Genomic DNA, 25255 nt, shown 5'->3' on the forward strand with positions numbered 1-25255 from the left:
TATAAAAATTAATAAATCATGTGAAAACATAATATATTTAATGCGACAATCCAATCAGGTTATGAACATGAGTTTTGGTGATTGGGAACTGTTTCGCATGGTGATAGCTAGACTGAAACAAAAAGAGGAAAACTCTTTGGGCAATGTTATTAACTCCCCACCATTAAAATACAAGAGTAAATCGTCTGGTCAGAACCCATCAAGTAGTACACAATCAAGTAAGTTATTACAATTTTCCCCCGCAACAATGCTGAGAGTCAAATTAACAAAAAATGTTTACTATTGTAATTTAAAATTATTGCAGTACATGTTTTGCTACTGACACAAAAGTGCTAAGTTAAATATTTGGAAAATAAAATCAATCGCAATGACATGGCTTTATTTATTTTTTGTTTTTTTTTAATAAAATTTGTATTAGTGTGATTTTTATGTTGTAGACAGCCACAGTAGTAATGCAAGATCTCAAGATGAAAGGGATAGCAGACTGAGCAAATCTCAAGCATCGACAATGGAAAAACAGGTAAATTGTTTTAATTATAATGATCCTTTAGGGTCTTATGAATTAAATCACAATTTGGTATTTGATTTGTAATTGTTTAACTTGCTTTCACTGGATACACAGTACCAAGTAAGTCAAACACTCGATACCAAATAATTCACAAATTAACAATTCTTAGATGTTATATTATTTATTTTTATTGTGGTGTTGAAAATTGGATGAAATTTAATTTGTTAATAGTTTACTGTTATTTCTCAGGTGTCCCTCGAGGAGCAGATGATCTGCGGAGCACTTCAAACTCTGAGCGAGGAAGCCTGTGAAGATGTCCTCGAAGAAAAGGTCGAAGATATCGAAGCATCAGGTCAGTCAGTGTGCATAAACGTGCAAGACGAAAATTACTTATAGTTTAGTCGCATTAGGAAAGTCGTAGAGCATTACAACTATTATTATACCTGTTGTATATATAAAAAAATTTACATTTGTTAATAAATGAGATGAATTTATTTTTTACTGAAAATAAACCTACCATGGTATTTCCCCACTGTTGAATTGGTCAATGAAGTTTTATTCGAAGGTCACTTTGTTTCACGATGTAAATGTTCATGATTCTCAATAATGCTGCTTTTGCCATCAATCGTTAACAGTTAGAAACTTATGTTTACAATCAGTATAAATGGATTTTGTAAATTGAAAACATTAAATATGAAATTAATGTTATCTTTCAATTATCTCGCCGTTCGGGAAGAGAAAGACAAAAAAAAGAGAGCATGATGTTTTTGTATAACAATGATTGCACAAAGCTAGTCTAATAAACCATGGCATCAATATAAATCCACTTCACCCAAACTGCACTATACAAAAAAAGCCTACATTAATTATTCGGAGATTGTGAGATGCGGTCTGGTGTGATGTAGCTTTTAGAAAAACATTTTCTTTATTGTGCCAACGTTTCGATCTTTATTGAGATCATTTTCAGGGCTCAAAGTGTTTGTTTTCTGTGTAGATGTGTCAGTCTTGTCTGTCGAGTTGAGGGTGCCCACGACAAAACAAACACTTTGAGCCCTGAGGATCTCAATAAAGATTGAAACGTTGGCACGATAAAGATACTGTTTTTCTAAAACTTACTTCACACCAGACCGCATCTCACAATCTCCAAATAATCATTGACTCTCGGTCACTAAACAGCACATATGCCTACATTAATTTTAATTTAAACAATATACTAATAATGTAGAGAAGAGCACGATTGTATTTCAAATTTGTTAATTGTTTAGCTTATGTGTAATTATCACTATCCTTCTGTGTGTTATAATTTAAGCACATTTTTGAATTGTTCTTCTTCCAGCACATTTATCAGCCTAAAGAACATCACAAAGTGCCACCTTTCTTATGTGATCTAATATAACACAGACACGCAATTAAGAAAATGAAAAAGTTAGAAAAGTTCCCAATATAGGCTTTTTTCTCCTGAATATATTTGAACCAATTTAGTAATCTTCATTGTGTTATATTCTGCAGTCGATTATGCTTGCCTTCTTGAGAGTGATATTCAGAATACATTTCTGAATAGAGAGTGTGCTCTGACTATGCCCTTTGATCTCGAGAAAGCGTATGATACGACGTTGAGATATGTGATAGTTTGGAAATGTTGGGATATTAGATTTAGAGGCAAATTACCTCAGTTCATTGAGGCTTTCTTGAGGAACTGAAGATTCTGTGTCAGATTTGGGTTCGTGCTCTCTTGTGAGTTTGTTCAAGAGAATGGAGTCCCTCAGGGTACAGTGATAAGTGTTACATTTTATTCAGTCGCAGTGAATAGTGTCACTGATAACTGAACGTCGACGACCTCTGTTTAAACCTTTCAGAAGACCTAGCAGTGGTCGGAAGGGTGAAGAGGTGATACAGTCAGCGATAAAAGTTGTGGCTGGACGAGCCAAGGAAACCGGATTCACCTTCTCTGAGTTGAAAACCGTATGCATCCACTTTTGCAGGCTGCGGAGGGCCCACAGCTTTCCGCAGCTTTGCCTGAAGGGGCGCTGGATAAAGTACATAGAGAGATGAGGTGCTTCGGCCTCACGTTTGATCAAAAACTTAGATTGGAGCCACCCATTGACCTCCACAAGATGGAGGGAAGGAAAGTAACAACATTATTAAAGTTCATCGGTCGCTTCAGGTTTGGAGCGGACAAGGAGACCCTGCCCTGGGTCCTCCCAGCCATACCCATCTGGGAAGATCTTGCCATGCTAGCCAAGTCGTCTACTTCGCCATACCTTTACTGAGCTAAATTCTTGTAGCAACAATAGGCCGGGTCAACAGAGAAGCTCTCATTATCAAGAGCACTGTTGATGGGTAGTCCTTGGAGGATCTGACTTGGTTTAGGATAGGCCATGCGAGGTTAACACATGGACACTTACTTTTGGGCTACATCAGCTACCCAATTTGAAAATTGTGCTTGAGCACGGCAGCGAGTATTTGGGTCCCTGTTCTGATTCTTGGAGGGAATGGGGTTGCTCCATTGTACATAGTAATAATAGTGTACACCTAGTTTGTGTTGAGAGTGAATGTATTTATTAGTGTGAATGTGTGATGGGAGAGGGTTGACGGTGGAATATCGAGCACCCCCTCGACCCTCATTTAGGTTAGTTGTACAATATGTGTAAAGGATGATGGGGGAGGGTCCAACATGAATCATTTTTTGATTACATGTAAAAATTGAACTATTTTTTATTTGCAAACCATTGAATGTTTTTTATTATACATGGTTCTTACCAATTTAATTTTTGTTTCTTTATCAGTATTAGTAAGTCTGGTAATTTCCATGTCTTTTACACTAGAACTTAACGTTTTTTTCTCTTGCATATTTGTTTGTACTCATAAAGTTGCATCGTCTTTAAACTGTGGGTTACAAAATCATAAATGTTGGCAACTTTTGTGCCAAGTACACATAGAATAGTCTAATCCGAGGCATACAGCAAACATCTTAATTCTGCACTAGTAAATCTGGCAATTTCCATACATTTGGCCGTACAATTAAAACATTTTCTTTTCTTTTTTCTATATAATTTGGTGATTCCAAAGAAAATAGTGCTTATGATAAAATTCTAACAAATTTAGCAAATGAATTCATTACGGTTATCATAAATGTCAACAACTTGTCAAAGACACTACGTAGCCTAGTAATCTGAGGCCAAAGGCAAACGTTTTAATTCTGCAATAATTAATCCAGCAATTGCAAAGGCAGTGAGGCTTACGATATAATTGTAATAACTATAGCATCACACTTCAGACATCGTGAGGCTCTTTTTGTATTTTTATTATGTTATAATTAAAAACCAAACAACACACGATGCGTTGCGTAAAAGTTGAACAGAAACCAATCAAAATGATGGGTATGACTCACGACTCGAATGGAAGTCTCAACTTGAAAGCAAATCAAGTAAAATGTTGACCGAACTCTGTCAAACCGAATGTTCTCGTGATAGATTTCAATTTAAATTTGATTTATTAAAAAAACTTGAATTCTGAAAATGTGCCTTTATCTGATTTAGTTTATTTTCTTCAAAAAGAAATTTCTTTGAACTAGCACAGACATCAAAAAAGTTACTTCTGTTGAAATGGGAAATAGTGAGCAGTATCACAAATACGAGGAAAGTAGTTCCCAGTTTGCTATTGTCTTCTTTTTTAATGATTGTGATTACACACTGTAGACATTTCTTATACCACAAAAATGAAAAGTTTTGCTTTATAGTAGTGATATGGAAGAAGGGGGTGAATAATATATTACGTTAAATTGATTTATTGAAAAAAAGTCAAAAGAAAAAGTGTACATATTAACAAAAAAAAGTATTTATTGACATTTTGGTTCATGGATTTTACTTAACTTATCTATATTTTGAAAACTTACCTTCAGAAATCCAAAACCTTTCTCTTCCCCCAATCCCAAGTTTAATTTTGCACTTTTAATTATTTAGCAATTATTTAAAATTGCGCTACTTCTCTGATGGCAGAAGCGGCTGAGGAATTTTTTTTTGTTTTTAATATTTTCTTTGGGATAAATATAATGATTGGTGTAAGGGAAAATATTGATATTTACTTATTGTGTTTAAGTTTTCAAAAATTTGATAGGAGGATTGGATAAATATGTAAATAAGATGTGAAGTAGAAAATTACAAGCTGTGATAGTTTTTTTAAACATACAACCACTTACCTGATCTTAGTACAAACGTCCTTTAAAGCTTCATCTGTTTTTGTCAATAAATGCTTTACCTGGAAGTTCAAAAGCTTGGAAAAGGTCCTAAGCCTAAATTTAAAATATAATTCATTCAAATGTCTTAGTTATTCCATATTAATTTTTAAGTGAAAAATGATTATAAATTTATGTGTAATTTGTATATATGTACAATAATCATTTGGGTTTAGTTTTTCATTTTTCTTCTTTTTTTAACAAATCCATGTATTCAATGTGACATAATATTATTTCTGTACCTAAGTGTAATTACTCTCATTGGATGTACATTAAATTATTTAATACCACTGCCTGGTGAATTAAATATCCTTTTTATGTAATTTCATTTTTGCATACTTCATTTAGTAAAGGAACGAAAGAAGGAAGGCAAGCATCCACTTTTATCTTGCAATTGACTTCATGCACCATTCTCATGTCAAAAGCTTCTGCATTACCCGTGTATTTTTGTCGCAAATCATAACCCTATTTGCAAGCGTCGATTTGCAGCGTGTCAAACTTCACAGTTTTGATATATGAGCATTGCCGTTTACTTTTGGATGGTTTGGAAATTTGGTGTCAACTTTTTTTTTATAGTAGGGCTCAATTTCAGCTACTAATCCTCTAACTGAGTAAAATTAATCTATGAATTTAGCATTGTTAAAATCCACTACAGTTTTTGTATAATTCTATTGTATTATTTTATTAAAATAATCCTAATATCTTTTAACGTGGTTTGCCTTACATTTTGCAATGGTACAATCTGCATGGCTATACATTGCACATTGCCTACATTTGATTTTTGCATGATATGTTTAATAATATTTATTTATTATAAATTAATTATGATATATGCTTATTTTAGGTGATCTCATGACCTTTCAGAGGATAGGAAGGACAATAAGCCAGTGTAGTTTTTACAGTAGCACAGCACCTGATGAGACAGATATCGTTCTTTTTCAGGTATTTCATTTTTAAATGTTTAACTTGTAACTATTGTACATAAATTATTAATTTAACTATAATTAGAAAGTTATTATTATCAAGTGAAGAAGAAAGTAAAGTCCTGTCATAAGGAACAGCTTTACGTCCAACGACCCGCTTTGGGTGGACAAAGACTCAGACCACTTTCCAAGAGCAATGGCAAGATTTGAAATTAGAGCCATAATCAGACCATCAGAATAAATTAAACCATAATCAGACATTGCGATGGCTCGGCCTTGTCTCTTGAAGTGCGAGAGTTTTGAAGTGAGATAATTTATACAAATTTATTGATTTGTTTACGAAAGTGAGTTCCTATTTTGGATTTCATGTACCAACTGCTAAGTTGCAGTTTTGGCATTACCTTTGTGTTGGTAATTAGAATTGAGAAAGTAGTTTGAAAGTCCTTGTCTAGACATATGATAGTTAGTTGCATGTAATTATAAATTGTTCATATATGGCAGGAATGCTTTTGATTTGATTTTTAGTTTTTATGATATGTATGTGAAAATATGATTAAACTATATAATTAAAGTATTCAATATATGGGTTAAATTGGTGTTGATATTTTAAATAGATTATAACATAGATTAAAATTATGAAAGTAACTTGTAAAAATTTCTCTTTCTCCTGGAAAAAAAATTAGGAGATTTATTTCATCAAGGTGAATAAAAAAGTAAAAAATTATTTTTAATTAACATGTTAAGAGTAATATTTGAAAGTTATTTCAAATAAATTATTTATTAAATATGTAATCAGTGTAGTCAATGTTAAGTTAAATAACACGTGTTTCAGAACGCTCCATTACAGTCCAACTGGTCATCTGTCGCCTGCGATTATCATAGTTCTTGTAGCTCAGGGGCCAATACCCCTGTTGTTTCTAGAAGAAGTGTAGAAGAGCAAGATTATCAGGTTGTTCAACTTTAAACAACGCACTCTTTGTTTTTGGTATCTTACGATTTTTTTTGTTTTGTTTTTTTAATGTTATTTGCTCTGTCATAGAATGGTGAAATCCAACTGAGGTGTAAGATTTCCAGACCTACGTCTCTGTTTGTCTCCGATGGCAAAAATTCGCCATCGAATAGTAATCTGTCTTTAGATGGTCAAACGCAGGTTTGTAAAATATTTGATTTACCTGAACCGTTCCAAATGTTGCAACCAAACCATTTCCACTTTATCCGTTCAGCTAAAGTTTCGATAAGGCAAAATCACAATGTTAATGAGTGAATCAAAAATTGTAATGACATTTTTTTAAAAAATGTGCATTTCAAACGTAAAAAAATGTTCACCTTAATTTATAATATATTTTTCCAATGTGCGTTAAATTATTACATGAACACTGGAGTACTCCAGTTTGATAAGGTTAATATTTACAAAACTGAATCCTGAATGAGCAAAAAGTTTGTTCAACGTACATAGAACATACACTTGTTTTTCTAACCAAATGACACTCTCGACCTTGTTGATTTTGCGCTATCTGTCCCTATGACACTATCTAAGTTGATTTACATTTAAAGGAGATAAAAAAAAACAGATATTTTTCTGTGATAAGATTAAATTGGAGCTCAACACAAATAAGATAAAAAAATAGTTTTAAACAAAGTTGTTGTTTACTTAAACATACCTCTTCAGAAGTTCCTTATTTCTGCAATAAATGGCTTATACGCTTTATTTTTATTTGATTTCTCTTTAAATGCACGCTACTGGTGTTTTTAGCATTTTCAGATTTAAAAAAATGAAATTTAAAGTTATATATTGAATAGTTATTTAAGAAATATGTATATTTTATTTAGTAGTACAGTAGAACAAGAAAAATTTTCTCACATTGTAGGTTGAAGGCCTGGAGAGCTGGGGTAGTGTGTAAGTAATGATATGCACTTGCAAGAGTTTTAAAAAAATTCATAGTATTGTCAGTGTCAGTTATACTACTTTCATCGTGATATTGAACGGTAACTGTATGGACAAAGCTTGACTGTCCCTGAACATCCTCATCTGCTGATTCTTGCTGCTGTCTCAGGCGTGTTTCAGCATTTCACCACCTTCTGTGTAAATTTATTTTACAAACTTATAAAGGGACATGATAGGCAAAACTGGCCAACCACTGAAGATGGCAAGATACCAAAACACTTCTGACAGAAAACTAGTGAGAATAAGCAGATGATGATAAAAGAGGATCAAGCCGATAGGTTCAGCTCTTCACAGACTTTAAAAAAATATTAAACAAACAAAATGTGTAATAACACGTTTTCTTGATCGACTTGTTTGCATGTTTATCATATTATTTTACCAAAACACTCTAAAAACAATGTACAGTAAACATAGCATAGAGCAGAATAATAGCAATCATTAGGATTTTTAAAAGAAATTAATTACTACTGTACACATGAATTCAATTTATTAGGCTTAAAAAAAGGGATAATAATCCATGCTTCAGCATTGTATAAAAAGTCCATTTTTGTCATATAGAATTGGGTCGACGAGATAATCGACTTGGATAATACTCTAGGAAGGTAAGAATAATTGGAATAACACCTTCAAAACTTCAACAATTATAAACCATCTTACGTCAATGATGGGATCACAAACCTATTGAAAAGAAAGCAAATAATGTTCCTTGATCAAAATTGAGGAACCTTCACATATTGTAAATGACATCCAGTCACCATCGAAACTATTTTAAAATATCACCAATCCTTTTCCTCCCTCAGTGATTATTTTGTTTGATTCTATTAGAAATTTAACAAAAGAAAATTATCACAAATATTAAAGGAAATATCACTTTAAGTCAATTAGAACGATTAATTTTGCCTTTTACAATTATATACGTAAGTTTTCCAAAAACAAGTTGTCATGTGTTAAAGTACCTCGTGTTAATAATTGGTCTGTAATTATAACGAACTTTATTTATATATCATCTGTCCTCTACACAAGCTTATGCTTTAGAGGGCAAGCTAACAATAAAAATAGTAAAAATTCTATTACTATATGTCAAAATTGTTTAGCAAAAAATATGCAAATAAATAAATATAATTGTTAATTAAGGCAATAGTTACATAGAAATTAACTATGGCAAATATATGCCAAGATGCCCAAGACTGCAGAATCTTCTCCATCACAGTAAGGGACTGAATAGATTTTTTTTTCTGAATAATTTGCAATCTTGCTGGGTGGTAATTTTATGCCATTAGATATCCATAAGTAACTTTGAATGCCCTTTGTGGTTGTTATATGAACGAATATGCCATACATTTGTAAGAAAGTTCATTGTCAATCATTTTGATGTCTCAAACGAGGGAATCAAAGTAAAACAGTACTTTCAGCATTTTAGCATTAATCTCTCCTTGATGTCAAAAATAAAATTGAAATATTTAATAAATCAAGGAGATCAGGGATGAAGCCTTGAAGGTTAAAAAAAATCAACTTTTTTCTGATGTTGAGCTTTCGGCGTATTTGTCGGCCTTCCTCAGGACTATTTAATAGAATAGCATCCCCCGTCTGATACTATACTCAAATATTTAATTTAATTCATTCAGAAGAGCTTTTTTGAAACAATATTTTAAGAGCTAAAAAGGGGGGTTATTTTGTTGTTTTGAATGCATTAATTAACAAGTATCAAACTTTTATCAGATTATTTATTCGATTGAATACTCTTGATGCAGCCCGATTTTAACACTCGATCCTATTTGTACAGTCTTTCTTAAATAACGCCATTTGGTAAGGCCCAGGAGGGCTTTTGGTATTACAATTTGGGTTTTGTTTTTAACCATCTCGTACTTCTGTATTCACAGTTTGAGTTTAGAATGAGGCATTTCTTAGGTTCATCTTTTTCTCTTGATGACCTCTGACTTTTTGATATTAAAAGTTAAAAAAAAATAAAAGTCAGGGATGCAAATCTTTTTTTTTTTTCATCACTATTATTTCATAATATTACAAAATGACAATCTTAGATCTACTATCTGACTTGTGTACAGAAATAATGATAAAATCTGACCTGTTTTGAAATTAACTTGAAAGAATTTTTTTTTTCTCACCTACAATAATGACTAATGACTTTTCCGCATCTTTATATGTACTATCTCAATAATGTTAAGCATACACTATTAAGTCACAAACTAGATAGCAGAACAGACAAAACACTGTCGACTTCATATTCACTTTATATAGAAGTTAAATAATTTTTAAAATATTATGGCAAGCTGTGAGAATGGCATAGTTCAGTGTTGTTGGCAGTCCGAGGTCACACCACTGTCTTGTCCGTCTTGCTCACCAAAATTAAGCTTTGGGGCTATCATCTAGGTTATCTCAACCCCCAACGCGTACAGTTTTTACACCTAGACACACTAACACTCACCGTTTTTCCTATTTACAAACCATTTGCTCAAATAGGGTGATGAAGTACTCGAGTAAACATGAGTTAAAGCCAGTTCATTTTAGTTATTTTATTATTATTTGGGGAAAGTTGAAATTTTATAAGGCTGAAATCGTAATCTTGTGCTTTAGATCTTTAGATATTTTCTCACAATAATCATTTCTTTTTGAATTACAATTCATTTGTTTGTACATTACAACCCAATACAATAACTAACATTTGAAATATTTAATTATTTATAAAAGTAAGAATAGACTAACATGGTTAATACTGTTTTGAGTATGCTGTGTTTTGTATTTTTGTATTAATTATTTAATTAATTTAATGCTTAAAAACTATTATATAAATATAAATCAACCACAAATCACATATCGCACATTTTGAAATAGTTGGTATTTACATTTTCAAAATCGTTTATTTACTAACATTAACTGATCTGTAGATTTGACACATTAATTACATTCTAATTAAAAATTAAACTCTGCTTTCATTAATAATTATTCAAATAAAAAACATTTCAGTATACATTTATTTAGTGGTTTTCTTCCGAATCTGGGATTTATTCAATAATTAGACAGGAAAAAATATTTAACAATAAGTCATGTATTCCTTTAATAAACTTCTGATATATTTATATATTACTGAACCATTTACTTTACTACACAGTTTCTACTTTAGTACATGCATTTCAGCTTGACATAGATCATCCTTTGAATTAATAAATGTTTCTTTCTTTTTTGTTATTATATTAAATATATATTATATTAAAATTATAAATGAATATAATTATCCGACCAGTCATAATAATTTTTGACAATAATTCAACAACTTAATGACACAGCTAAACTTCACTAAATAAAATGGCTAACTATTGCTTATTAGCTGCAAAGCATGCCCATTGAGTACACAAAATATTGTCAAACATTCTAGTTATATATATATACTTCTTACAATATATTCACATTCATTGTATTAATTTATTTTAAATTGTTTTTATTAGGCCGACACCATTATCTGTGTCTTTCATGAAGGAGGCGACGAAGTTGTAGATGACGATGAGAGCACTCCATTGGTAAGTACATCCCCAAGCCCGGGGACACCGATCGGCACGACCCCAGTCATACCAACTGCCCCAGTTATAATCACAACTTCTTCGGAATCTCTACACCAACGGAATCGGAGACATTCTCCTATCACAAAGCAGACTTCTTGTGATCCTGAAACCACGGTTTGATCTTTTTTTACGTGTTGTTATTTACAATTTGCTCTATTGCACAAGCCCCAATGTTTAGAGCATTTGATTGAAAACCTAACAGTATTATTTTCAATTATTTTTAATGGGGGTCCATTTAATCAGTTATAAGAAAACAGGATTATTTTTTTAAGTTATGAAAATCATGGTTTTGTTAGTGGTCCATGGTTCATTTCATCTTTTTTTTAAACACCTTATTTATATAAATTTGTTCCTTTATTACTTAAAAAGCAATTCTATAGGCTTTAATTAGTTATATGTTTTAGAATCCTACAATATTAATAATTTAGGGTTTAGTTCCAAATAAATAAACTATGAGAAATAGAGTAGAAATAACAAAAGTAAAAGAAAATCTAATTTTCCTACTCTCCGGTGAATATATAGTTACGGAGTGAAAGTACCCAAAACTTAAATTCTTGAAATTTCATTCCTTTTATTAGTGATATTTATGTATTAAATTTGATTTCACTATTTTTCACATTTCTAGTTTTAAAAAGATGAATTGAATGAATTACACTTTATAGAAGTTGTTCTTCCATTTTATGGGAAAATACATTTTTAAAAAATCACCAATGCACATACCACAATCATCAAAATAGTTCAAAATTAGACTTAACTTATAAGAAGAAAATCAAATAAATTTATTTTTTATTGTTACTATCCTTGTGTAAGTTTATTGGTTTAAAAAGCATTACCAAATCAAACTAATTTTACCTGCATGGTTTACAGTATTAAGGTGTGTGTTAATTTGTGATATTACATTAATATTTTTAAATGTCCATGTAAGCTATTTTTTCCAAAGTTGTAAAACGTGTGTGAAAGTGTAATTTTTTAATCAAAGTTGTTTTTGTTATATACACTCCTTACGTTATAATTATTGTTTACAGAACATAAATTTCACAATGTATATCTGAAAAATGTAATAAATTAGCAATAAATTCATTATTCTAATAAATAAATTAAAAAAGATTTTATATGTATCTTGTTACTTCTGTCCTTCTCATGTTTTTACATGTGTGTTTCAGTTCAAGTGGTAACTTGAAAAGAAAAAATCTCGTCTAGATTTTATTAATACATATTTAAATCGCTCATCCTCTACAACATTACACACTGTAACCAATATTGGAAGTTTCTAGAGATATTCATTAATCTTTATTTTTACCAGATCCCAATGCATTGTTAAGAACTCGTGTATTTGGCATTTCCTCTCCAAGAAGTAGGATTCTCTGCCTCTATAGGCCTTCGCACAGGTATTTGATGGGTAAAGATCAAATTACCCCATCACCCTGCAGACCACATGAGGAAATCTCACATTTCATAATTGAACAATACTGATTGCACACACGTAAATATAAATAACACACAAGTTGACATTTTGATTAATACGACATTTTTCTAAATCTGCATCTAAAGTCTGATTTATTTGTAAAGTAAACAAGTTATATAAATGTTAGTTATAAAATTAAGAAGGGTACGCAGATGATATTGTCATAATAGTCAGAGGCAAATTCAACCAGTCTGGGAGGAAAGTGAAAATGAAAATACAAAATACAGTCAGAGGAAGAAAATTAAAAGAGTGAGGGGGAGAGAGAGAAATATACAGAGAAAGAAGAAGAGTGAGAGAGACAAAGAAAGATGAAAGAGATAGAGAAAGATAAATATATAGAAGAAGCAAAAGAGAGAGAGAGACAGACAACGATAAATATATAGATTATAGATAAAGAAAGAAGAAAAGGAGAGAGAGAGAAAGATAAATATACCGAAGAAGAGAGAGAGAGTGACAGAGATAAATAAATATATAGATAGAGATAGAAGAAGAGACAGAAAAAGATAATATATAGAAGAAGATAGAGAGGGAGAAAAATAAATATACAGAAGAAGAAGAAATGGAGAAAAAGGTAAATATACAGAAGAAAAAGAGAGAGATAAATATGTAGATATATAGAGAAAGAAGTGAGAGAGATAAAGAAAGTTAAATATATGAAATATAGAGAAAGAAGAGATTGAGAGAGAAAGAAACATAAAAATATAGAAATATAGAGAAAGAAGAAGAAAATGAAGGAGAGAGGGGAAGAAAAATATACAGAGAAGAAAAAGAAGACAGAGAAATATAAATAAACAGAAGAAGAAAAAGGAGGAGATAGAGAGAGACAGAAAGATAAATATACAGAAGAAGAAAAAGAAGAGAGAGAGTCTGTGAAAGATAAATACATAGATAGAGAAAGAAGAAGACACAGAGAGAGAAATATGTAGATATTTAGAGAACGAAGAAGAGAGTGAGAGAGACAAAGAAAGATAGATTGAAATATAGAGATAGACGAAAACAGAAGAGAGAGGAGAGACAGAGGGAGAAGAAAAAGGAGAAGAGATAGAGACACAGAGAACAATAAATATACAAAAGAAGAGAGTCAGAGACAGACAGAAAAAAACATAAATGTACAGAAAGAAAATGAAGAATATTAAATGTGATAATCGGGTAGTTGTAATAAAACTTGAAAGATAAGATGGGCGAATATCGAAAAAATTGTATGTAAAATAGAAATATTAAAGTAAAAGTTTACTTCAAACAAATTAAAATATGCTGCTTTATTGTCTCTGAGAATGTAATAAAGAGGATTACTTTTAAAAACTGTAAATTATGTACAAGTTGAAAGGAGGTGTGTATTCTTGATTTGCGGTAGATGGGATGAATATATACATCTTTCAAATGGAGAGTGAAAGTAATTTAATTTTACAAAATTAATTAACGGTTGAATGCAGTCCGATCCGAAAAAATCAGTAGAAGTGGTTATCAATTATGATGATTATGATCAATCAAGCAATATCAATTTAAATATTTTATAATCAAATATCCTCCTAGGTGGAATTTAGTGCATATTGTGATTCTTCCAGTGTTTTATGCGTTATAAGTGTTTTTATTATGTTTTACTTCTTTTTTGCTTAGTTTGTGGATTATAGGTGTTGAGAAATGTAAATATGTAATATTAAGTTGAACGGTATTTTGATTTGTTTTTTAATTGGCGGGATTGGTTGTTGGTTCGGGCGGTGGCGCGCCCTGCGCAGCAGCCCTTGGCCGAAGGATCGCCGCTCCCCCCACGGCATCTCGCCCTTCCTCGCCGTCCCACCGACCACCTCTTTTAGTACACAAAAACCCCAACCGTCGTCGAGGGATATGCTCTACCGTCGTGGAAGCCATGATTCGACTCTGGTGCTTTTTCGTCCACGGGCTCACCAGCTGAACACCGTCTGTGACATGTAGCTCTCGGACGTACGATTTTAAAGTTTAAGTGATGATTGTGATATAGTTTAGTTATGAACAATGTTTGGTGCTTTTGGGAATATTGTGTTTTTAATCCTACTGGTGCCATACATAGAGAGTGGTAAGTGGTCATCTTCCGTTATCCACCATTGACTTTTTTTCTACTATTATTTTTCTCCTTTATTCTTCAAAGAAGCTTTCCTGGAGAAGGAAAGGTACCACTTTTGATGAAGACGTTTTACAGTTCCGTTGCCCTTTGTTTTCAAAACAACGGGATAGGTTATGTATCTATGTCAAAAATGACGGGCGAATACATGGGTCGTTATTACCTGGGAAAATCCTGAAATTTCTGCTGACCACCCTTCTTAAAAAAGAGTTCTTCTTAAAAAAACAAAACAAAAAACAACCAATTCGTTTCTAGTCAAATTTCCGGGGACTTCAATATTAACTTTATAATCCGACAAATACAGTTTAATAAAGTATTTCCTTCTAATTTTTCGACCTCTTTCAGTCGTTGAGAACATAAGAGATAGCAAACGTTTGTATAGGGAAACATGAAATTCAATTCACAGGCTAGACTTTGTAAACGACATGTTGAAAAAAATGACTTAAAATAACAATAAAAACTCCGATAATTGTAATATCCGACGACTTTGAAAATGGTAGAAGCTTTTGATGGTTGTCTGGTTCCTGAAAAGAAACCTAAGAAATATAACAAGTCAACATTTGTATTCTATAATTATTTTTTCCAACCAATGTACATTTTGTAATTCACCCAGGCCCTGAAGATTACCCCAATAAAGGTAGAAAAAATTTTAAAAAAATTAAAAAAGGTGTTTTTCTAAAACACTATTCCTGACCGGTCCTCACTACAAATTATTAAACAACCGGTCGCTAATTAACACACGTTTCTACATAGAAATTTTGATCTGGCGAATCAATGTAAACTCTTCATTTTCTAAAATAAACCATCTTCATTATTAACCAAAAAAAAAAAAATTATGATTTATAGGACGTAACAGATTGGTGAATCTCAAATTTAAACTGTTCACCAACAGATAACCTAAACAGTTATGTAAAACCATTACCTACACTTACGAACTATAACTTATAAGTAAAGACAGCTATTTGTATGTCTGGCGACTATTGTTGGCTTCATTATTAACATAGTTGGGGAATCATATTTTAAATTAATGATCGAAAGAAAACCTAAACAGCTTTGTAAAAAAATCATGGTTAAAAAATGAACTCTACATACAAAGCAAGTTAAGACAGACATTTTAATGTCTGCCGACATCAAGGTAAACTCTTAACTAATTCATTAACATAATCGTATGAATTACATTTATCAGTTGTGTTCACAAATAGACAACTTTTTCAAAAGACAATATAATTAATGACCAGCAAGTTATAAATTAAATTTGGCTAAATTTACAATGACATGATCAAACACCTTCGTGATAGTCGTCATAATCAAATTGTCAGTATGATGTCACAAGTATAAAAACCTAGACAGCTTTAAAAAATATATATCGTTGCAAAACGAACTCTATATACAATATATGAAGATAGTTTCCTAAGACCAGCAGTTTCTTTTTTATAACGTGACAGCAATATGTACTGTATTATACTATATCTACAATTTCTAAGATAAAACATTTATTATAATAAGTTAAAACTGGTTATTTTTAGAACGTAACAGAGATTCGTGAAAATAAATTGTAGTCTGTGTTGACTATCAGATAACCTAAACAACTGTAGAAACCCTAGAACTATAACTAGTAAAGGCAGCTAATTTGCATGTCTGGTAACTATTGTTGGCTTTATAATGGTCATAATTACTCGAATACAAATACATACATACATAATTACATATACAATAAATACATAATTACTCTCCATTACAAAGAAAACCAATTCATTAGTAACATAGTTGTATTTGTGTAGTAGGTAACACACAGACAAAACAACTTTTTAAAGGAAATCATGGTTCAAAACTGACCAGTTATAAATCATACCTGGCTGAAACATAAATTATCTGGCTACTTTATAATGTCCTTAATTAATTGATTAATACCTTCGAGATAATCGTTGTAATCAAATCTTCACTGTGTTGTTTCAAAAAGAAAACCTAGATAGGTTTAAAAAAGATATCACAAGCAGAAAATCCAGAGGGGCTTGGTAAAAGGCAACATGATTGAAAAATACCTGCAGTGTTATAACTTTACTTTATTATACCTTGCTAAAACTATGTCTGTCTGGCGAATAACTTAGCAATATCGGTAGAGCACTGTTAAGGCTTACTTTCTTTAAATTTTCTACTTATGTGTAATTGTGGAACTGGCGACTTTACAGTATCCTGAATTACTTGATTAAACACCTTTGTGATAGTCGTTACAATAAAATTGTCAATATGTTATTACAATTAGACAACCTACACAATTTGTACCAAAACATTTTGAAAAATTACGTACAATTACAAACTAAACGTGAGAATCATATTTTAGTCTATGTTCACAAACAGGTAATCTAAGCAGCATTGCCACATATTTACCTACTCCTACGGACTATAGCGAGTATAAACTAGTAAAAGCATCTAATTAGTATATCTGGCGATTACACCATTAACTTCAAAAAGTCTTTAATGACAAGGAACTCCCCCCCCATTTAAAATAAAACCGATTTATTAGAATGTATTAATTAGTAACATTTTAAGTCTTTTTTTTTAATAGGACCCCTAGCCAACCCTAACTATAGACAATCTAGAGATTTTTGTGAAAAAAAACATAGTTAAAATGCTGGCTGCAATAATAAACCATAACTAGCAACAAAACAGTCAACTGCAAGGTCTTTAGGTCAAATTTCCTCAATTACTATTAATACCTTTTATTAAAAACAAAACTCATTTAGTAGGATGTAGCTTAGTTCAGAATAGCATATAACTAGCTAAAACCGTCTATTTCGGGCGAATAACTCCCCTAATAATAATAACAACATCGGTCGTAAACTTTTAAAACATGCTTTCTCTAATTTTTCTATCTCTATTGAATGGTAAAAATTATAGTAGGAAGTAACGTTTTAAGCCTGTTACAAAGAGTAAACTTTAAAAGCTTTATGAAAGTAAACATGGTTTAAAAATGACCTGGAATTAGAACCAAAATTATTTCTACGTTGAGAGGCTTCTGTGTTCAATTTACAATCTCTATATTTTCTAGGTTCATTGTAATCAATCTAGTAGTAAAAAAATTAGCAGTGAGAATCACATTAAAAGTCGTGAAAGTTTTTTTTACTTACTACTAACTTGTTTGCGAAGCATTACTTACAATTACAAATTACACCTAGCAAAAACCCTATAATGGTTGAAGTATGTCTGGCGACTTAAGTATTAACTTAAAAATTTCTAGGCAAAACACCTTCATTAAAGACAAAAAACAAGTAACATAGTTATGAGAATAACATTTTTAATTTTTGTGTTCACAAACAGAAAATAAACATCCTTGTAGAAATGTTTACATCTGCGAACTATGAATCGTAAAAACATTAATAATAATAAAGCATTTCATCGTCCCTGGTTAATGCAATTTCGAAGGTACAATTTAGAATCGTATTTCCTTGACCTTTCCTTTTTGCCCGGCAACAAGCCACAACTTTCAACGCTCGTTTATCTGTACGAAGCAACAAAATTCCATTTAATACGCAATGAACTTTAAACAAAGTTATCTTTATTATTATTTTTTTGCTGAAAACTGTAAATACTTGTTTAATACAAAAGATAGCCAAAACTGTGTTCTATCAAAACTTGTAATCCTAATAAGGCAGTTTTGAAGTTTGATTGATTGGATTTTGAAGAACTGTTTCAGAATCTAAAGCCATAAAACATTTTTAGAATATTTGCTTAAGGACAGAAGACAAAATTCGGAAACAGCCAAAAATACCAATCCTCAAATAAGTATAGTGAACTTTAAAAATATATGAATAAAATGAAAACGATTGAATATATGAATACACAAATTAGAACTATAGTATCAAAACGATGTTTTTATAAAACCTATGTTATGAGGTATGCGATAAATTTTTTTATGGGCAATTTAACATGAAAAAAGTCTAACGCTCACAGCCAAACTGGAAATAGAATAATATGAACAGGGAAACATATTTCAATAAAGGAAAGATAGAGAGGACATGAGAAAAGTTTTAAGGGAAAAAGATTTCTCTTGAGAAACAAGTAATATTCCTCACAAATTGCCTTCGGGAAATCGTAAAAAAACTGAGGGTTGTACATATTGAAAAATTACAACGTGACATGTTTAAGAGCAAAGTTCAAAAATTAAATTAAAATGTACAAGAGAATTTTGAGATTTGAGACTTCCTTCTGTTTGACTCTAATTTTAAAACGTTTTTAGACTGTAAAAAATAAATTACCATTTACTTATTTACACGTACAGCGCCAATCAATATTAATTTACCAACAATAAGCCATAGGCAACCTTGGATAACTGGAAGATAAAAAAGATCAATCAGTTTTAAATAAAACTAACATTAATCACTTGTCAATAGAACTTTAATAGGTTCATCCCATATAAGCATCAACCAGATCCATAAACATCAATCAGCTGTAAAGAAAAAATCAGTCAGTTGCCATTTTAACTTTAATGAGTTTGTCCCTTAACTGAATCAACCAGTTTAAAAACAGGCATCAAGCACCTGTAAGTCTAAACTAAATCAATTTGTAAAACAAATACCCGTCAATTGAATTGCAAACACCAACCATTGGTAGAACGAAGAAAAAAAATTCAGTCAGTTTGAAAAAAAAAGTCAGCCACTTTGAAAACAAATATCAATCAGGTGTAGCTATAAAAATCAATCATTTCCACAATAAATTAACATTAAAATCAATATATATCTGCTATAGAAGTATTAGTTTCCAAAGATGAAAGCAATGAAACAGAATTTAAAAGCAATAAGTTTGTTTTTCAAATAGTGTATTGTGTGCTTTAAAAAAAAAGTTTTTGAAATGTTAAAAATGTCATATTTGTTTTTATCATAACTCATGCTATAGGATTTTTTATTTATATTATATGCCCTCCTCGTGTGATTTTATGGAAAGGTAGAGAATTTAGGGAGGCAAAAAATGATCCCTTGTGTGTTCATTACTTCTAAAAAAATAATTATTTATTTTATAAGTTATTCTATTTTCTTTCAACAACGTTCGACTCGGAAGCGTTAGCTCCTGTGATTTGACAGTCATCGTGTTTCTTTTCAGGTCAATGTCAGCTTTACGTAAGCAGTGACAAAATTATTTGAATTTTAAATTAGTTACGTTTTTACATAATTGCCAATTTCACCTGTTCCGGTTGATAATCGGTCGAGGCAGATATTTTCTAACGGAAAACAGGTGGGCGTAATGACATTTCCATGAATGCAGGAAAACCATCGACTGTTGAACTGTTGTTCCGGTCAACAATCAGCCAGTTGCGTCAAAACTGATAAAAGGGAGTATTTTATTCCTTTCTTTACTTCCTTATTATTGTTTTTTAATGTTATCTGTTCTGTAACTTTATGTCTTCAGAAGTATACCCTTTTAAACGTCACTGCAATTGTCTATTTTCAATGTTTTGTTCTAATTGTTCATATATTTAAAAGTTTGTAAACCTGCAGGAATTAAAAAGAAAAAAAACTGCAGCATAAAGACTACGCTAATTACACGCCACCTCATAATTGTGGTGTACAATTTAAATGAGTTATTTTTAAGCATTTTATGAATAATATTATTTGTTTCTCAGGAGAAATTTTTTCCATCTAAAAACTTTCATCAAGTCCCAGTTCCTTTTATTTATTTATTTCGATACTGCGTGATTCCCTGTTTAAATACATTATTTTTAGTTTGGCCTTTTTGCGACGAAATAGTGTTGTTATGTTTACTTCCTTATTTTTAAAGAATTTGTTTACGATTACGATCTAGTTTTTGTAGAGCGTATATATGTATTGTTTCATAAAGCTGATTGGTGTTTGTAATTACAGAAAATTGAAGTTTGATTTTTTAAATTGATACTTGATTGATTTTTGAATCAACAACTAATTGACGCTTGTTTTAAAACTGATTGATACTGTTGTACGACTGATCCATATTTTTCTATAAACTACATCCATTTTTTTTTTTCGAGAAATTGACGTCTGATTTACAAATTATTAAAATTTGTATCAACTATTGATTGCTGATTGTTTTTAAAACTGATTGATGTTGGATAGAAAATTTACTGATTGGTGTTGGTTCTAAATCTAATTGGTCTTGGCACGAACTGGCTGATATTAAGTACATAAGTTGTAAAATTGGTTGATCTTTGTTTTACAACTTTACTTTCTCAAGTACAATTGATTGACGGTTCTTTTATAAACTGATTGATACTGATCTATATTTGTTTTGAAACTACATCCATTTTGTCGAAAAATTAACGTCTGGTTTACAAATGATTAATATTTGTATCAACTATTGATTGCTGTTTGTTTTTAAAACTGATGGATGTTCGTTCTAAATCTAATTGGTTTTTAGCACAAACTTAAGTAAATAAGTTTTAAAATTAATCGATCTTAGTTTTATAACTTTTCGTTTTTCAAGTACGTCTTATTGACGTTTGTTTTATAAACTGATTGTTGTTGTTTGAAAACAGGTCGGTCGTTTTATTTTGGTTTGTCTTTGTTATTGTTTTTATATTTCAAACTGTAGACGTCTCGTTACAAATGTCTGTTTCTACTAGTTAATACCCTGTTTACCATAATTGCTAGGTGGACACTTTTTATCAGCTCGCGAAATGAACATCCCCCCCGGTATCATGTACCTAAGACGGTGGATACTATCGATTTCAAGCAAAAATCGGGTCACTGGGTTTCCATCCCTCAGGCTAAAGACATATTAGGCAAATAATCCTATTATCCTTTTCAATCGGCATATTCTAAATATTTAGAACGCAGAAATATCTAGAATTTTGACATTAATATTTGCATAATGCAATGCAAATATTATGCATCAATGTAGTTCACATCCATGATTAATTTAATCTAATAATTGAAATGTGCCGTAACTGGTTTATGTATTTATACCTGAGGTATCAATTAAATTGCACGAATGAACCTGATACTTGGGTTTATCGATTAAATCGACCTTGTTTCACTATAGTTACACTGTGTAGTTTGAAAATTGCCAATTTTAAATATTTACATTAACATAGCTGGTATTTAGTTTATATTTTTAAGTCTAATTCCCAATAAATAAATAATTTTGTACTAGTCGCCGTAAGTTCTTAAGACTTGAGCATTTTTCATTTATGTTGCGGATTAAATGGAAATCTACACTGATAGTTGGAAAATTGACAAAACACCAGCAAAATTGTTTATTTTGAATATAATAAAAAAATGTTTATACAATCGGTAATTATAACAATCAAATGAAACATGTCATACTGCATTTTCAATCACGTACCAAAAATTAGAATTGTACGTTTTTTCACGATTCACTCGTGTTTTGCTTTTACCGTGATCCTGTTATAGACAACAAAGGTCGATTTCTGTTGTCTTTTTGATTTTGTTTGAGCCCAGAGAATAAAACATATCTCAGCAATCCTTTTTCCTCTTATATATCCCTCACTCACCTTTTGCCACTACCATCAATATCTCTCCCAATTGATCTTTTAACATGAACTTTTCTTGTTTTTATTTTAACTATAGTTTTTTTAGTTAGTTTTTCTCTAGTTTAGAGAGCGTTCTCCTTCTCTAAAGAAATTGATTCTGCTTGCACCAATATTTTACATGTATTTTATTGAAATTGTAGAGCGATGTTTTAATCAGTTCCAACCTAAATTTGTCACGCAAGTAAACAATGTTTCAGCTCTACTGGCGCAAAAAAATGCAGATTTTGAAAATGCAGTCAAAACTTTTTTTTTATAAAATAAAGAAAGTTTATTCGAATATTTTCTTTGACATCGATTTTAACATATTAACTATCAAAAAAGAGGGAAAATTCGATAGGTTATGGGTTGAGATGGGGAGTTGGTGTTCGAGTGGATCGAAGTTACGATAGCTCAATTGGTAAGTGCAGCGGTCGTATTGAGCCGAAGGTCGTGGGTTCGAATCCCGCACCTGAAACGTATCTTTTTCATCACAACCAAGACCTTACATAAAAAGAATAATTGATTGATATATTAATGTTTTTTGTTTATATATGTTTCATTTTGAAGGAGTGGGGAAGGAAGTAGGGATAGAAATTCATTTTTCTGCGAGGAGTCGGCTTCTTTGTAATGAAAGGACCTACAATGGAAAAAAGGGGTAATGGTTTGTCGTTCGGACCTAGTTAGCCTTTCAGGATTATTATAGACGGGATTATTAGGGAAAGGAGAGATAAATTGTTGAGGATTTAGACTGTGCAGAATTGTTTGATGTGTGGAGTGTAATGATTGTTTTATATGTTGTATTATATATTTTGTGTTATTGATTAGCATAGATGTGTCTGTTCGGTAATTGATGCTGTGTTTATGTCTGTTGATGTAAACCATTTCTAAAAAAGTTACGTTTATGTTGGTTTGGTCTGTGTTTAATATATTTGGATTGCTGATGATCTCAATTTTAGATCGAAACCTTGGCACCGTAAAGAAAATGTTTTTCTAAACCTACATCACACCATTCGGCATCTCACGATATCTAAATAATCATTAATTAACGGTCATTAAATACTACACATTTGATTTTTATGCTAAGTTGTGTTGATTGTAATGGGACGGCGATTGATCAAACCGTCGGTAATATATGCCGGTTGTTTTTGTGGTTTTTCGTCGGAAAACGGTCGTAAATTAATTTCCAGGTGAATAGGAGGCAATAGAAATCGTGCAAGGGCCGTTATTACATATTAGACGCGGCTGTCCCCTTTCCTGATTTAATGCCTTATTTAAACAGGGCTTTCGGAGCAGGAGCAGTTTCTCTAGAATAAATTACAAAGACGAAACATGGAGGCCAACCGGGCGTTTGTGTAATGGGATTGTGCACCCCCTTTTCTCTTGCATCACTCCACAGGTTCAACCCTTCGGGAACATAATGTAAATATTGCGTCAAAACGTCAACCCTGCCGACTCTTAACGCAGTTTTAAAAACCGTTCATTCTGTAAATATACGGTTCGTTAACTTAATAAAGGCAAATCAAAACACTATTCCACTCTTTATTCTCGCTTTCTCCTGTTATATCTCTCACTTTTCTCCCTCAATTTAAAAAGACTCTACACACACCGAAACCAATTAAAAAAACATCAAAAATATGAATTTATTTATTTATGATTATTTTAAATAGACATAAGGCGAAAAATATAAAACTAATAAAGCACAAGCTGGAGGTTCAACCTTAATCTTCCTTTCTCAGTTTTATATTTTTCCCTTTATGTTAACGCAGTGTGTTTAATTTTAATACGAATTTGTACATCCTTATAAAATGTGTCAAGTTCGATACTGAACTTGACAATGCACGTCAGTGTAGTTTCATTGTTTGTTTTAAGCCAGACGCTTTCTTATCTTCAGCGGTCAAGTTCATAATTTGACTGATACGCACAGCGAGGAAAGGCGGACTTTTAAATTTATGGCTGATTTGTTGTTAATACACTGACAGGCAAAAAATCCCACCCTCTTGTAATATAACTTGACTCGTATGTATTTTTATATACTAATCAAAGTTTCACGTTTTTGCTCTAAAATATGAAAAAAAGTAAATTGCTAAGGAAAAATGGAGAGATAAAATTTGTTTAAATTTTGTTTTAGATTTTTATTTAACATTTCAATGTCGCGTATTTCCACCTCTTGCCTTAATTACATGTCGAAGACGCCTCGGTATACTTTCTAACAGTTTGGAAATGTCTCTTTGCTGGAAGTTAGCCCATTCTTCACGTAGAGTCCTTTCAAGATCGTGGAATGTATCAAGAAGTGATGGAAGTGCTCTTATTCATCTTTTGAGGTTATCCTATAAATGTTTGATGGGGTTCAAATCTGGAGAACGGGCGACCACTCTAAGACCATGAAGTTGTGCTGTTTTTGGGACTGTGCGTGCGTCATGAAAACGGGCATTATCATGAATTAGAATAGGATTGTGGCTGATTTCATCGAGGATAGACAACGCATGATGTTCCAAAATTTCATCCAGATAGCGAGTGGTCGTCAAAGACCCTCCACGATCAACAAACTCTGTGCGACTCTCCATTGAAATTCCCGCCCACACCATCACTGAGCTACATTTAAAAGGTTGGCGCTGAGAAAAATTACAGCTTCATACCTTTCATTTCGCCTTCTCCACACTCTTTCACGCCCATCTGGAGATCGTCAAACAAATACTCATCTGTAAAAAGTACAGCAGACCAATCGTCCAAAAACCAATGGCTGTGTACTCGAGCAAATGGGAGCCGTGCAACTCTGTGTGGTCTGGTCAATTCTTGTTCTCTTACGGGGCGAAAAGCCATCAGTCCATACTGATTTAATCTTCTTTGAGCAATGCGTTCAGAAATTTGGACCTCGAACTTCCTGGAGCTGATGAATCGCTTGAACGCCAGTAAGGTGCCGGTTTGGCAAAATTCTCAAAGTCAAAAAACGTTCATCCTGTTGTTCTGTTACCCTAGGGCGTCCAGAATGGGCCTTCTATGGTAGGACCC

General features: G+C 31.8%; 2 protein-coding genes and 1 long non-coding RNA gene across 10 annotated transcripts in view; 2 read left to right on the forward strand and 1 right to left on the reverse strand.

Moving 5' to 3' along the window:
• The window catches only part of LOC106663608 (kinase D-interacting substrate of 220 kDa B), a 118978-nt gene extending 106727 nt beyond the window's left edge, over positions 1-12251 (forward strand). For all 6 annotated transcript variants that reach the window (XM_024226673.1, XM_014388543.2, XM_024226674.1 and 3 more), the window contains 7 exons: positions 59-218; positions 438-520; positions 758-860; positions 5587-5684; positions 6498-6614; positions 6705-6815; positions 11072-12251. In XM_024226673.1, the coding sequence (XP_024082441.1) occupies positions 59-218; positions 438-520; positions 758-860; positions 5587-5684; positions 6498-6614; positions 6705-6815; positions 11072-11305 (906 nt within the window). In that variant the 3' untranslated portion in view covers positions 11306-12251. The remainder of the gene's footprint in view (positions 1-58; positions 219-437; positions 521-757; positions 861-5586; positions 5685-6497; positions 6615-6704; positions 6816-11071) is intronic.
• Positions 4539-11065, reverse strand: LOC112126828. Its single transcript, XR_002910245.1, has 2 exons — positions 6838-11065; positions 4539-4799 (listed from the first exon to the last, which is right to left on the reverse strand). It is a non-coding gene; the product is annotated as an uncharacterized LOC112126828 (long non-coding RNA).
• A 2207-nt stretch (positions 12252-14458) lies between the features above and the next one.
• LOC106663669 (disintegrin and metalloproteinase domain-containing protein 10) overlaps positions 14459-25255 on the forward strand; it is a 179710-nt gene continuing 168913 nt past the window's right edge. For all 3 annotated transcript variants that reach the window (XM_014388678.2, XM_014388679.2, XM_014388680.2), the window contains exon 1: positions 14459-14703. In XM_014388678.2, coding sequence (XP_014244164.1) covers positions 14643-14703 — 61 coding nt within the window. In that variant the 5' untranslated portion in view covers positions 14459-14642. The remainder of the gene's footprint in view (positions 14704-25255) is intronic.

The sequence above is a fragment of the Cimex lectularius genome, unplaced genomic scaffold (genome assembly GCF_000648675.2).
Source record: "Cimex lectularius strain Harlan isolate CLEC.00 unplaced genomic scaffold, Clec_2.1 scaffold89, whole genome shotgun sequence".
Taxonomy (NCBI): domain Eukaryota; kingdom Metazoa; phylum Arthropoda; class Insecta; order Hemiptera; family Cimicidae; genus Cimex; species Cimex lectularius.